The 15,293-nt window shown below is 42.0% G+C and overlaps 1 protein-coding gene across 1 annotated transcript in view; it reads left to right on the top strand.

Moving 5' to 3' along the window:
- The window catches only part of IL1RAPL1 (interleukin 1 receptor accessory protein like 1), a 1,531,345-nt gene that overhangs the window by 1,467,484 nt on the left and 48,568 nt on the right, over positions 1–15,293 (top strand). Inside the window, exon 10 of the mRNA XM_058185954.1 lies at positions 4,524–4,667. Within this exon, the coding sequence (XP_058041937.1) occupies positions 4,524–4,667 (144 nt within the window). The remainder of the gene's footprint in view (positions 1–4,523; positions 4,668–15,293) is intronic.

Below are 15,293 nucleotides of genomic sequence, written 5' to 3'. Positions count from 1 at the left end.
TATATCCAAGGTTATTGCATAAAAATTTACACATGTGTACAATAAGTAAGGGAAAAAAATCCTCATTGTCCTATTTCATTTGAGTATCTTTTAGAACTACTGTTTGCATGAGTTCTCTAATAACATAATGGCTAAAATTCTAAATAAAAGTTGCTGGCTCAGTCCCCAAGACAAATACTTCATTGCCCTTTTTTATTTCACTGAGCCCTCTATTTTTCCCTGTGCTTTTTTTCCTTAAAAGAATAGAAATGGTGTATCTTTTCATTCCTTTTCCAGTAAACTGTAGTGCAAGGATTTCACTGCTAGCTCCCAAATAGATTATAGATTAGTGGTGGGATTCAGCCGGCCAATTCAGGTCAGTTTAGGTGAACCGGTAGGTAAATTGCTGGCTGGCAATTTACCCTGCCCCTTCCAGGAATCCCCACGAGCCTCATTTTGACTCCCAGGTAAGTGCAGGGAGGCCTCCAAGGCCCAAAATGGGGCGGGGGGGCAGCGCTCCTGCACTCCATTTTGGGCCTAGGAGGCTTTAGGGAGGTCTCCTGGGATTGAAAACAGGCCATGTGGGGCATGCTGCACCCCTCTGCACCCTGTTTTGAGCCTAGGAGGCCTCCCTGAACTTCCCCCCAGCCTGTTTTTGCTCCCAGGAGGCTTCAGGGAAGCCTCCTAGGCCCAAAATGCAACCCGTTTTTGCTCCTGGAGGGGTCAGGAGGCTGAGTGCTGCCTGTCACACCCCCTGGCCGTGCCCACCATGGCCACACCTACCCAGCTAGTCATTACAACAAAGAACCGGTTGATAAATTATTTGAAACTTACCACTGCTATAGATATTTGATTTTGGGGGAGTTCAGGTCATACAATTTAAAAGCTTATAATCCAGAAGGCATGGCAGAGCTTCTACACAGAAATTTTGGTCCAAACTATACTGTAAGGAGTGATGTAGACAGCAACTACAGATTGCACACAAAATCAGGGAACAAAAACATGATGTTGTGGTCTGCCAGCAGCCTGCGGAGCTGGCAATGAAGCTGGACACTGATGAGGCTGAGGAAGAGTGTGGGCCAGTCCTAGAGGCTGGGGAAGGCCCGGATGAGGGCTCTGCATCAGAGGCTGAGGTGGGGCCAGGGCCATCGGGGAGTGAGGTGCGGACTCCAGAGCCTCCAGAGACTGACAGTAGTGAGGCAGAGGAACAGGAGGAGTGTTCTGTCCTCCTCCACCTCCGTCCGAATGATGGCTTAATTAGCCGGCAATATCAGCTCTGGCAGCAAAAGAGCCAGCGTCTGCCAAGAGCCCTCGTTATCTTCCACGACACTGGTGAGTCACAAACTTCAGCTCTAATCAATCAGTGGATTTGCCTGTTACAAAGAGATACACCAGCTCTCGCTGCTTTTTATATCCTGTGGGGTGTGGCTCTATGACTCAGCACTTCCTAGGCCTGCCCCACCCTTGCTTCTGTTGTTCCCTCCTCTCCTGCCTACGAAACCTAGGATTCAACCAAGCCTGATTGCTGTCAGCTGGGTCTGCAGGCGTGGCCTGGGGGGGGAAGAGTCAGGGGATGGAGGCCTCATTATTTCTTCCACCTGGCCTACTTCTGTCTCCTGGAGCTGAGCCAGGGAAGCCGGTGCTCCCGAGGTAAGTCCTGATGGCCCTTCCCCCTCACTGTCCAAGTCACTTTCTGGCAGCAGGCCAGGCTCCAAGTCACTTTCTGGCAGCAGGGCCGGCTCGGGGGATGCAGACACAACAAGGAGCCTGTTCCTAATGCGTGCATGAGAAGAGCTGCCAGAAGGCAAAAGCAGCTCAAGCAAAGAGGACGACTCTGGAGTAGGGCCAAAAGATGATTGGCCACTCCCATAAGGCTTAAAAGACCAGCAATGGCATTTAGGTTTTGCCGGAAAACAACATTGATAGCTTTGTCTTCTTACATTTATTTTGTATCCGTGTCTTCTGAACTTTTGCTCCCCCCTCCTTATTAGTCCCTTCATCTTTCCCCATACAATCAATTAATATTTCACAATCATTTAATATTTCACAATCAATATTTTTTTCTTTGTCTTCCAAAGCCCTCTCTTGCATCATTATTTCTTGGTTTTCTGTAAGACCCCATGCAGCTCCTGTTTTTTTCTGATTTCAGTTGTCCATATGGTCTTGTAATTATTTCTTTTATTTCCCGCTTTAAAGTCATATGCATCTTTTTCATCATTTCAATTATTTCCTGTGCCATTCTGTATTTTCAAGGTTGCATTTGTTATTTTGTTATCAAAGTCAAACAACTTGCAGGCATAAAATCCTCCCTTAAAATTCTCACCAGCCTTATTGCTTCAACAAGAAAATTTTCCACAGCAGATTTTAGTCAGTGTAGTTTTCCCTTCCACCTGAGAGTGTCTCTTTCCAATCCACAGTTCCAATCAACAATTAGTGAAGGAATCCATTTTGTTTCTTTTTCTTAAAGCCACACTTTATTTTGCTTTTACTTTTTAACTTCTCCCAATAGTTCAATTTAAAGTCTATGTCCCTATTATATTAAATCCAAAAAGAGTGTTGGTCCAAGAACGCTGCCTTGGGGAACGCCACTATTGACAGGAACAGGATTTGATAGGGCACTGCCTATTTTGACCACTTGTTGTCTGTTTGACAGGAATGCTGTTATCCAATTGTGGAGGGGTTCGGAGATGCCATAGGATTTTAGTTTTAATTCTTGGACCAACACTCTTCATATTATACATTAATGATCTCTGTGACCATATTATAAGTAATAGTGTTCTCTTCGCTGACGATGTTAAACTATTTAACACTACCAACAATACAGCTACCCTTCAAAAAGACCTTGACTTTGTGTCAGAATGGTCAAAAACTTGGCAACTCCAAATCTCAACCAGCAAATGCTCTGTCTTACACATTGGAAAAAAGAATCTGAACACTAAATACAGGCTCGATGGACATTACCTTGTAGATGACCCCCACCCTGTTAAAGACCTTGGAGTTTTCACATCAAATGATCTAAGTGCCAAGGCCCACTGCAACTACATTGCAAAAAAGGCTTTGAGTTGTAAACTTAATCTTGTGTAGCTTCTTCTCCAGAAACACTACACTACTAATCAGAGCATATAAAACATTTGCTAGACCAATTCTTCAATACAGTTCAACTGTCTGGAACCCATACCTCTTTTCGGACATTAATACAATTGAGCATGTCCAGAAATATTTAAAAGAAGAGTTCTCCACTCCTCTGATCACAACAAAATACCTTATGCCACCAGACTTGAAATCCTGGGTTTAGAAAATTTAGAACTCCACCGCCTTTGACATGACCTGAGTTTAACTCATAGAATCATCTGTTACAACGTACTTCCTGTTGAAGACTATTTCAGCTTCAATCACAAAAATACTAGAGCACACAATAGATTTAAGCTTAATGTTAACCGCTCCAATCTTGATTGCAGAAAATATGACTTCAGTAACACAGTTGTTAATGCCTGGAATGCACTACCAGACTCCGGGGTCTCTTCCCAAAATCCCCAAAGCTTTAATCAAAAACTATCTACTATTGACCTCACCCCATTCCTAAGAGGTCTGTAAGGGGCGTGCATAAGAGCACCAATGTGCCTACTGTTCCTGTCCTAATGTTCCCTTTGATTGTATCCAATTTCATATAGTTATTACATACTTATGCTTATATATATGCTTATATATCGTATAGTTATTTCATGCTTATGCCTATATATACTGTTGTGACAAATAAATAAATAAATAAATAAATAAATAAATAAATAAATAAATAAATAAATAAATAAATAGGGCCTCTGGTGGCTCAACAGACTAAGATAGTCTGTTATTAACACAGCTGCTTGCAATTACTGCAAGTTCAAGTCCCACCAGGCCCAACGTTGACTCAGCCTTCCATCCTTTATAAAGTAGGTAAAATGAGGACCCAGATTGTTGGGGGCAATAAGTTGACTTTGTATATAATATACAAATGGATGAAGACTATTGCTTAACATAGTGTAAGCTGCCCTGAGTCTTCGGAGAAGGGCGGGATATAAATGCAAATTAAAAAATAAATAAATAAATAAATAAATAAATAAAACGCTGCCTTGGGGAACGCCGCTATTGACAGGAACAGAATTTGATAGGGCACTGCCTATTTTGACCACTTGTTGTCTGTTTCACAGGAATGCTGTTATCCAATTGTGGATGGGTCCGGAGATGCCATAGGATTTTAGTTTTAGGAGAAGGAGAAACAAATGTAGCTGATAAAAAAGGAATGATAATTTTGTGTTGAGAAAAGGACTGATACTTAGCTTCATCCTATGTGAACATTGTATGTCATACACCAGTTACACACCACAAAAATGCCTACTCTTTCTCTCTCTGTATGTGTGTGTATGTTATACCAAGAAATTTAAAAAAAAACACTTTGTTTTTGCATTCAGAAAAACAGAAAATTGCTTCTTGCCCCAAGATATGATAATAAATTACTGCTTTTAGGTCAGAATGTGGTTGTTATTAATCTTTATTCTTCTTTTCAGAGCTGATGTTTACAGCTGAACTTGCTGGAGGACTTGGTGCAATTCTGCTGCTACTTGTTTGTTTAGTGACTTTTTACAAATGCTACAAGATAGAAATTATGCTATTCTACAGGAACCATTTTGGTGCAGAAGAACTAGATGGAGGTAAGCAAATTTGCTTCAACATATGCTTTATTTGAATGTGAAACATTATAGTAAAGAGCTGTACTATAATTAAGAGCATATGATCACTAATGAAGATAAAAATAAATTCATTGATTTTTTTTCTTATGAAATTTTAGTGCAACAGATATTGCACCACTCCAATTTCCCAACCTCAGAAACAAAATATCATAAATTCTGCTTCTTACTGTTCCCATTTTGTTACTTTCTAAAGTACAAGAAAGGGATGCAGTGGCTCAATGGCTAAGTCGCTGAGCTTGTCGATCGAAAGGTCGGCAGTTCAGCAGTTCGAATCCCTAGTGCCATGTAACAGGATGAGCTCCTGTTACTTGTCCCAGCTTCTGCCAATCTAGCAGTTCAAAAAAAGTAAAAAATGCAAGTAGAAAAATAGGGACCACCTTTGGTGGAAAGGTAACAGTGTTCCATGAACCTTTGGCGTTTAGTCATGCCAGCCACACAACCACGGAGACATCTTCAGACAGTGCTGGCTCTTTGGCTTTGAAATGGAGATGAGCACCATCCTTTAGAGTAGGGAATGACTAGCACGTATGTGTGTGGGGAACCATTACCTTTAAAGTACAAAAGTTGTTCGTATCGTTTAATATTACTATGAATATTTATGTTTTAGAGTGTAATTTCATATATAGAATAATTGTTTATATTCTTAATTGCTTAAAGCAATTTAAGCAATTTAAGCAATTGCTCAGCAGAGCACCTGAGGGTAGAACAAGAAGCAATGGGTGGAAACTGATCAAGGAAAGAAGCAACTTAGAACTAAGGAGAAATTTCCTGACAGTTAGAACAATTAATAAGTGGAACGACTTGCCTTCAGAAGTTGTGAATGCTCCAACACTGGAAATTTTTAAGAAAATGTTGGATAACCATCTGACTGAGATGGTGTAGGGTTTCCTGCCTGGGCAGGGGGTTGGACTAGAAGGCCTCCAAGGTCCCTTCCAACTCTGATGTTATGTTATGTAAATAAAAAATGGTAAAATTGTGCCCCTGAATTTACATTTAGTTTTGCCTCTGGGCATACAGTGATTACAGAATTTATTGTACAAGGTTTAACCTATAAAACTTTTCCTGGGTTTATACTCTGTGGTTAAAATACATTTTATCGAACAGTACTAATTTTCAGCAAATCCAGCTAAGTAATCTCACAATTTTAGTCCACCTATGCATTATCCCTCAAATTAATCAAAAGTGGTTAAAGACTAACAGTTTAACAGCGTTGGAAGGGACCTTGTAGGTCTTCTAGTCTAACCCCCTGCCCAAGCAGGAGACCCTACACCATTTTGGATAAATGGCAGACCAGTCTCTTCTTGAAAATTTCCGGTAATGAAGCTCCCTCAACTTCTTAAGACAAGCTGTTCCACTGGTTGATTGTGCTCACTGTCAGAAAATTTTTCCTTATTTCCAGGTTGAATCTCTCCTTGTTCAGTTTCCATCCATTATTCCTTGTCTTGCCTTCAGGTGCTTTGGAAAATAGGTTGATCCCCTCCTCTCTGTGGCAGCCACTCAAATATTAGAACACTGCTATCATGCCTCCTCTGGTCCTTCTCTTCACTGCACAAGCCATGCCCAGTTCCTGAAACCATTCATTGTATGATTTAGCCTCCAGTCCCCTAATCATCCTGATTGCTCTCCACTGCACTTTTTCTAGAGTCTCAACATTTTTTTTATAGTGTGGTGACCAAAATTGGATGCAGTATTCTATTTCTGACAGGGACGCGGTGGCTCAGGGGCTAGGACGTTGAGCTTGTCGATCAAAAGGTCGGCAGCTTGGCGGTTCGAATCCCTAGTGCTTCCGTGTAATGGGGTGAGCTCCCGTTACTTGTCCCAGCTTCTGCCAACCTAGCAGTTTCGAAAGCACATAAAAATGCAAGTAGAAAAAATAGGGACCACCTTTGGTGGGAAGGTAACAGTGTTCTGTGCGCCTTTGGTGTTGAGTCATGTCGGCCACATGACCACGGAGACGTCTTCGGACAGCGCTGGCTCTTTGGCTTTGAAATGGAGATGAGCACTGCCTCCTAGAATCAGCAACGACTAGCACGTATGTGCAAGGGGAACCTTTACCTTTACCTTTATTCTATTTCTGCTGCCTGTTACTTCCTTGCCGCCTTCTCTCTTTAGTGGACCGACTGTTTTGTTGATTTTTTTTCTTATTATTTATATGTTGGAAGAAACTTTTTATTATTATCTTTGACTTTCCTTGCAAGTCTTTGTTCATTCTGAGCCTTTGCTTTCCTGACTTCATCTTTGCATGTTCTGGCTATCTGCTGATATTCTGCCTTAGTTGTGTGCCCCCTTTCCATTTTTTGTACTTGTCCTTTTTGTCTTTCTTTTTTTTTTATTCAAAAAGTTTTACAGAAAATTTCCCCCCCTTTCCCCCCCTCCCCCCCTCCCTTCACAACCTCCCCCCCCCCGACTTCCCGGAACGAGCACAAGGTATAGTTAAAAATAAAACAAACATATGCTAAAAAATTTCCGTCCCAACTTAATTATACCCCTACAATTATCAATTCCTAACTTCCCCCCAAAACAATCAAAAATAATACATCATAATCATTCAAAAACAGTCTGATAACTCTTAGTCTGATATCTACTTTGAATATAGTCAATCCATTTTTTCCATTCCTTTAAGTATCTTTCTTGCGTATTGTCTTTCAAAAAGGCTGATATCTTCATCATCTCAGCCAAATTGGCAATTTTTAATATCCATTCTTCTATTGTAGGTAGTTCTTTTTTCTTCCAGTATTGTTCTATTAGTAATCTTGCTGCTGTTATTAGATTTAAAATCAATTTAGTCTCAATTACTGTACAGTCCGTAATAATTCCCAACAAAAAAAATTGCGGCAGGAACTTTATCTTCTTTTTCAGAACATTTTGTATAATCCACCAAATTCTTATCCAAAAAGCCTTAATGTTCTTACAAGTCCACAAAATATGAAAATATGTAGCATCATCACAATTACATCTCCAACATTTTGCTTGCATATCTGGGTACATACACGATAATTTCTTAGGATCTAAGTGCCATCTATAAAACATTTTATAAAAATTTTCCCTCAGATTCTGTGCCTGCGTGAATTTAACATTTCTAACCCAAATTTTTCCCCAAGTTTCCAATAATATTGGCTCCTGAAAATTTTGTGCCCACTTTATCATACAGTCCTTTACCAAGTCCCTTTCAGAATCTATTTCAAGTAACACATTATACAATCTCTTTATATGCTCCTGAGACTGATTTCTAATTTGCTTTACCAAATTTCCCTCGTTCTGCTCTATACCAATTTTCTGATCTTCCTTCCATCTAGCACGTAGTTGCTCATATTGAAACCAAGTATAATTTTTCCCTTCTTCTTTTAGTACGTGCAGAGATTTTAATTGCAAATTACCTCTTTCAGTATACAAAAGATCTTTATATGTAATCATTTCCTGATTCTGTTCTATATTTATATTCTCTATTGTATGTCTAGGACTTGCCCATATAGGAACCTTATAATTTAGTTTGTAAGAGTATTTTTCCAAACACATGAAGAGCAGATCTTAACACATGATTTTTAAAGGCCTTATCCACTTTTTTGTCATAAATTAAATATGCATGCCATCCATATAGCAAGTCATAACCTTCTATATTCAAAATTCTTTCCTCCGTTAAATTAAACCAATCACTTATTACAGAGAGCAGCTGCTTCATAGTATAATTTAAAATTGGGCATTTTTAAACCTCCCTTTCCGAGAATCTTGAATTATTTTCATTTTAACCCTAGCTTTTTTACCTTCCCATATAAATTTATTAATTCACTTCTGCCATTCCTCAAGATTCTTATCTTTCTTAATTATTGGTATCATCTGAAAGAGGAATAAAAATCTAGGTAAAACATTCATTTTAATAGCAGCTATTCTCCCCAGCAAGGATAATTGCAATTTTTTCCAAACAATCAACTCCCTCTGAACTTTTTGCCATAAAACCTCATAGTTATTCTTATACAATTTCACATTTGACGATGTAATATAGACCCCTAAGTATTTAACCTTCTTTACAATTTCAAATCCTGTTATTTCCTCTAATTTTTCTTTCTGTTATCTGGCCATATTTTTTATTATCACTTTTGTCTTTTTCTGATTTACCTTAAACCCTGAAACCTTCCCATATTGATCAATTATTTCCAACAAAGATTTACTAGAGTTTATAGGGTTTGTTAAAGTAATCACCAAGTCATCTGCAAAAGCTCTCAGCTTATATTCATGTTGTCTAACTTTAATTCCCTCTATCTCCTTTACTTCTCGTATTTAGATTGTTAACTTACTGGAGTATTTAGAAAAGAAAAATTTTATTCCAGCAGCATTTATTTTTCTTGATGCAGAGAAAGCTTTTGATCGATTGCATTGGGATTTTTTATTTAAATTAATAGAAAAGATGGAATTTGGAGATGGTTTTACAAGAATAATTAGGGCAATTTATGGAGAGCAAACAGCACAGCTTATAATTAATGGTAGCTTAACAGAACCTTTTAAGATTGCGAAAGGAACAAGACAGGGATATCCTTTATCACCATTATTGTTTATTCTAACTCTAGAACCAATATTGTCCTTTTTGTCTTTCAATTTGTCAGAGCAATCTTTGTGCAGCAATGCTGGTTTCTTCTTGGATTTCTTGTTTTTGTTTTTCAGCAGTGTTGTGCTCTTTTGAAATCTAAGACTCTGGTATCATTATGTTCTATTGCTTGTGTTTGCATTATGTTGAATTCTAGTATGACATGAACACTCTCACCCAAGGTTGCTGCATTTTAACTCCCTCTATCACTTCTTCTCTGTTTGTAAAAATTAAATCCAGTATGGTTCATTTATTTGATTTCATTTATTTGATTTTTGTCCCTCTAGTTCCATCCTCTACCTTTCAGACAACAAAGTTGTCAGCTAGGTTGGTCAGGAACCTATTCAATTTCTCACTTGGTGCAGAATTAGTCTTCCAATTGATATCAGGGTAATTGAAGTCCCCCATTACTATTGTAATGTGTTTCCTACATATATTTGTTACTTGGTTAGCAAAAAGTACACCTATTTTTTCTGCTTGGTTGGGTGGCCTGTAGTATACACCTATGGCCATGTCATTTTTTTTTTCTTTTAAATTGACCCATATGCATTCTAGGAGGTTTTGGTTTTTGGTTTGTGCATTTCTGTAGCAATACAGTGGTCCTTTATATACAGTGCAACTCCACCTCCTCTGGTTTTTTTGAACAGTTTGTATCCTTCTAGTAGTATGTTCCAATCATGGGTTTCATCCCACCAAGTTTCTGTAATTCCAACAGTGGTGGGATTCAGCTGGTTCACACCGATTCGGCTGAACCAATTGTTAACTTTGTGTGCAGTTTGGTGAATTGACTGAATCACCATGCAGCTCACCCCTCCCCTCCCAGCCACTCCTTGCCTTGCCCAGCCTCTCCTGAGGCCATTTTGGCATCTCGGTGCTCCTCTAACCACCCGTCCCCCATCCCCTCCAAGCAAGTGACGTCAGTGCAGGCAAAACCCAAGGCATCTCTGTCAAAGCCCCCAGATGGAGGGGCTGGAGCTACTAAACAGGAAACCAAGCTAAGTGCCTGAAGGACCCCATCCTTCACTGGGAATCCAGGAGCCTCAGTGGGCAGCGAGCAAGGCCTCGGCTGGGCTCCTCAGCAGAAACAGGCTTCCCAGGAGGCCAATCTAGCACCCTGAGCTGGCTCTGCCCTAAGGAGACTGGAGACATTGTTCAGGCCCCTGCAAACAGGGGCTCAGGCCTGGTCCCCGTGCAGCACCATGATCCACTAGCTGCTGCTAGTGCTGCGCTGCTACCTGGATGGCCTCTTTGTGGGTGGCATCCTGCAGATGGGCGCAGTGATGGGGCAATGGGGGTGAGGCCCTCTCTCCCTCCCTCTGCAGGCCCAGCCAAGCACCATTCCTCCCTCTGCAGGCCCAGCCAAGCACCATTCCTCCTCCTCTGTGTTATGGTCCACCAGCAGCCTGTGGAGCTGGCAGCAGAGTCAAACAGTGAGGAGGTTGGGGAAGAATAGGGCCAGTTCTGGTGTCTGGGGAAGGCTCAGATGAGGGCTCTGCATTAGAGGCAGAGAAAGGGCCATCTGGGAGGTATGTGCTGCCTCCAGAGCCAGACCTCAGTGAGGCAGAGGAACAGGGGGAGCCTGTCCCCAGTGCATGCTTGCACAGAGCTGCAAGAAAGCAAGAACAGCTAAAACAAAAGGGATGACTCAGGAGTGGGGCTTGGAGATGATTGGTCTTGCCCATAAGACTTAAAAGAGAATCAAAAGCACATGGGCTTTTGCAGGAAGCAATGTTGTTGATTCTCTTCAGTTTAAAGTCTGAAGCTCTGTTTGATTCTGGACTCCATGTGGCTTTGCCAATTAGGTCTTTGGCAGTGTGTCAAGTGAGATAATAGTGGGTGATTATCAGCTTTATCCTGATATTATTTTGGGACTATTTGGGATTTATCTGTGAATGAACAGAATTCAAAGCTGTTGAAATAAAAGAAGTTTTTGGAACTACTTGTATGTTTTACTGACACAGGAAGCCTAGGTCAGAATACCCTGCAGATGTCCCTAGAACTGCTGCCATTCCTGCACCCTCCCTCATGGCTTGCATCTGCCATCTGAGCATGCTCTACATCTGCCTGCATGAGTTCATTGAGTAATTAACCAAGCACGGCCAACCACCGCCCACTGCCCCGCCACAGGTGTGCTTTTCCCTTCCTGTGTAGTGTACTGTGGCACTGGGTGAGCCCAGAAACACACACAGAGAAAGGGATGAATGGGTGACTGGGCATGTGGCTGACACTTGACTTCTAGCACTGGAGAGGGTAGGGAAGGGAAGCAGCCAGCCTGCTGCTGCCTTTCATTGGGGTGCAAGGAGTGAAATGGAGCTCCTCTTGCAGTCTCTTCTCCCACCCCCCCTTGCCGGGCATGGCAGGGATTCCTGCCCCTCACTTATCCACTCATCCCCTTTATTGATGCAATTTGGGGGTGGCAGGTGGGGCAGGGGAGGAAGGATATTCCCAACTCCTGGGTCGACTGACTTCTTCCCAGAAGCTCTTGCTCTGCTTTTTGATGTCAGATATCAAAGAGGTTTTTGTGAGCAGAAGAGTTTGCCCAACCTACCACCACCCTGATGCCCTCGCTTTCCCCAAATTCCCCAAGCATTTCTTTGCCTACCTGATTTCCAGTTCCATCACATTTCTCGCCATTGTGTGCAGGGAAATAAAAGTTTGTGGGACTAAAAAAAAAGTTGATCAATTCCAACTTCTTATGAAAGAAAAAGATCTCACAAAGTTGGAATTGATTGAATGAACTTTTTTTTAGTCCCACAAACTTTTGTTTTCCTGCACATGATAGCGAGAAACGTGACAGAGAAATGCGATGGAGCTGGAAATCAGGTAGGCAGAAATGCTTGGGGGAACCCAGGGTATCTGGGTGGTGATGGGTGGGGAAAGCTCCATAGCTCCACTGTAATGGTGAAACAGTCAATGGAGCGGCACTCTGCTCCTCCTCCTTCCCTTGTTCTGGCTGCTCTATTTCCCATTTCTACATTGCAGCACAGTACCCAAGATCCACTTTGATAGGGAAGGGGGAACAATTTTCCTGGCCAAACTAACCCCGCAATCTCCCCTACATTGGGCTCAGCTTTGATCGGGTCGGTCAGTTGGTTGGTGGCTCTGTTGGTGGCAAATGATACAGCCTCATTGCGCTGGGCCTCCTCCTGCTGTCAAGCACGCCCAGCATCCCACCAGGTTGCAGATCAGCGCCGTGCCTCCATCAGCATCTCCATGCCCTGCTCATTGGCCTTTCACATGTGTATGTGTATGTGCATGCACATGGGAGGAGGTGTCCAGTAGTGGGGGCTCTGCAGCCTGCTGTGACCACTGGGCTGGCCCTCCAAGAAACACGTGTGGCAGCACTGGCACCAGCAGTAGGTAATGTCTGGGGAGAGGCATGTGATGCAGACCATTTGATTTAAAAAATTTTAATTTGTTTTTATGGGTTTTAAATTTTTGTAAATTTTTTATAGGGTGTTATATTCTAAATTTTCGTCCAATTGAATAAGTTTTTAAGGGGTGTTCTTAATATTATATGTATTGTTTTTCTTTGTATTTTTATTCTGGCTTTGCACCACCCTGAGTCCTTCGGGAGAAGGGCGGTATACAAATTAAAATATTATTATTATTATTATTATTATTATTATTATTATTATTATTATTATTATTATTATTATTATTATTATTATTATTATGCCTGCTCTATTCCACATGGCTGGCATAGGGCAGGCAGCTGCCTGGCACATCCAAGAGGCTGGACCACATGCCTCCCCCCTATGCCTCTATCTCCAGCTACTGCCTCCACTGTGGGCTGAAACAAAGTGAGGTTTCTGGCTGCAGCCACCCTGCCCCCTGCCTTGCCTCATCTCATCCCACTGGACGAACCTCCCACCCACCGCCCCACCCACTGGAGATCCCTGGATTCCCTTCCCAACCCTGTCCAGTGCACCCATGCGAGCAACTTGAGCTAGCCACCCCCCCCCCCATTCCACCCCCAGTCTGCCATTACTCCTCCAGCCATGTCCCTCCTCCCCCCGGCCCCTGGAGGACAACCACAATGCTGATCCAGCCCTCAATGAAATTGAGTTTGACACCCCTGCTCTAGACCCTTTACTTTTTCTTCTAGTAACTTGATTAGTTGACGTTTGGTACATATATAGTCTGGTCTTCTATGGGCATAAGTGTATACATGGAACATGTTTTGCAGATCACAATAGTTGTTCAGATATAATAGATATTCAACAGAAGTAGTGGGTCTGAAGTAGGAATTTGAAAAATTTATTTCACTCTGAAACCTATGATTGGTTTCTGGCTATCACACTGCCACTCATATCTACAAATCTAGACAACCTGAATTTGATCATGTGCTTTAAATTTAGTATGTACAATTTCTTAGTTTATGCACAATGTACAAATAATACAATATTTGTAGCAGCTACAGGACTTTAGGTTTATATGATCCTAATTTCATTTAGTACATATAGAAAAAAGTCAAAACAGAGTGGTGGGAACTTTGTAATAAAATGAGTATTGATCTGCAACCAGCATGTAAATCCTGAGGGATCTATGAAATAGAGGGGAAGCCCAAGAGGTAACGAGGAGAAAAAGCCTCCTGGGGAATGATTGGTGGTGGCGTTGTGGGTTATCCTTGACACCGGACCCAGGATAACACAAAACGGCACCACCAATCATCCTCACCAGATTCAAACCCAAACCCATCCCACAGACAAAACACAACCACCATCCAGAAACCAGACCATGCTGGCACCACTGGCTGCTGCGCCCCCCTCCAATCCTCACACAAAGCAAGCTGACACACGCCAGGAACTTATGACAAGACCTCGGACTTGGAGCCAAACCAAAACCCAGGATGCTGCATCACAGCCATCTGCTCAGGACATCACATCACAGAACTCCAGAGGCCACAACACCAAATCTCAGGACATTACAACACAACCTACCATCCAGGATGTTACAGCACAAGACTCAGGAGGTCACATTCCCAGAACTCAGGACATTTCCAGGAATCCCATTACCACTACAGAAGGTCACATTCCCAGAACTCAGGACATTTCCAGGAAGCCCATTACCACTACAGAAGGTCACATTCCCAGAATTCAGGATGTTTCCATACAGCCCATTAACCAGGTCATTACAACACAAAAAACTAATGGGCACACAACTAGGACCACACCCACACAGGATGCTACAAAACAGCCAACTAATCTGCAAACACCCACTCCATCTACCAATCAGGATGCAACCACAGAGCCAACCAACCCGCTCACAGCAGCACTCCCCACCTCCCCACCAGTATTTATAGAGAGACGGCAGCTCTGACCAGTCTTTGCTCAAGAAGCATGAAGCCGAAGACACCAGCATGAAGATGATGAGTGAGACCTCGCCGAAACGTCAACAAGATACTCTCAACCTTACACGTGAAAAAACCCAAATATTCCAAGACATACATACATACATACATACATACATACATACATGTCTTGGCATTTTCGGAAGAAGAATTAGGCTTCTTTAATAGGCACTTTGGTGAGTTAAAGAAGCCTTGACAGCTATCCAAAACAAATACAACCTCCCCAAACACATCCTAGATCTAACCAACCACTGCCTAACCAACACATACTTCATCCATAACGGACAAAGATACAAACAGATAGAAGGAGCACCCATTGGATCACCCCTCTCACCCGTCATCGCAAACCTATACATGGAATACTTTGAACCAAAGCTTTAGATAAATCTGAACTCAAACCCAAACTCTGGCTTAGATACATAGATGACACTTTCGTAATTTGGCCACATGGAAAGCAGAAATTGGACAACTTCCTCACACATCTCAACAACCTACACCCCAAAATACAATTCACTATGGAAATAGAAGCTAACAACCAACTCCTCTTTCTGGACATCCTAATCTACAAAAAACCCAATGGCTCCCTAGGACACACCATCTACCAGAAAAAAACACACCAACCGCTACTTAAACGCACAATCACATCACCACCCTG

This window comes from Ahaetulla prasina, chromosome 5 (assembly GCF_028640845.1).
Source record: "Ahaetulla prasina isolate Xishuangbanna chromosome 5, ASM2864084v1, whole genome shotgun sequence".
Classification (NCBI taxonomy): Eukaryota; Metazoa; Chordata; class Lepidosauria; order Squamata; family Colubridae; genus Ahaetulla; species Ahaetulla prasina.
The sequence above is the reverse complement of the archived record's forward strand: the minus strand, read 5'-3'. Positions and strand labels throughout refer to the sequence as shown.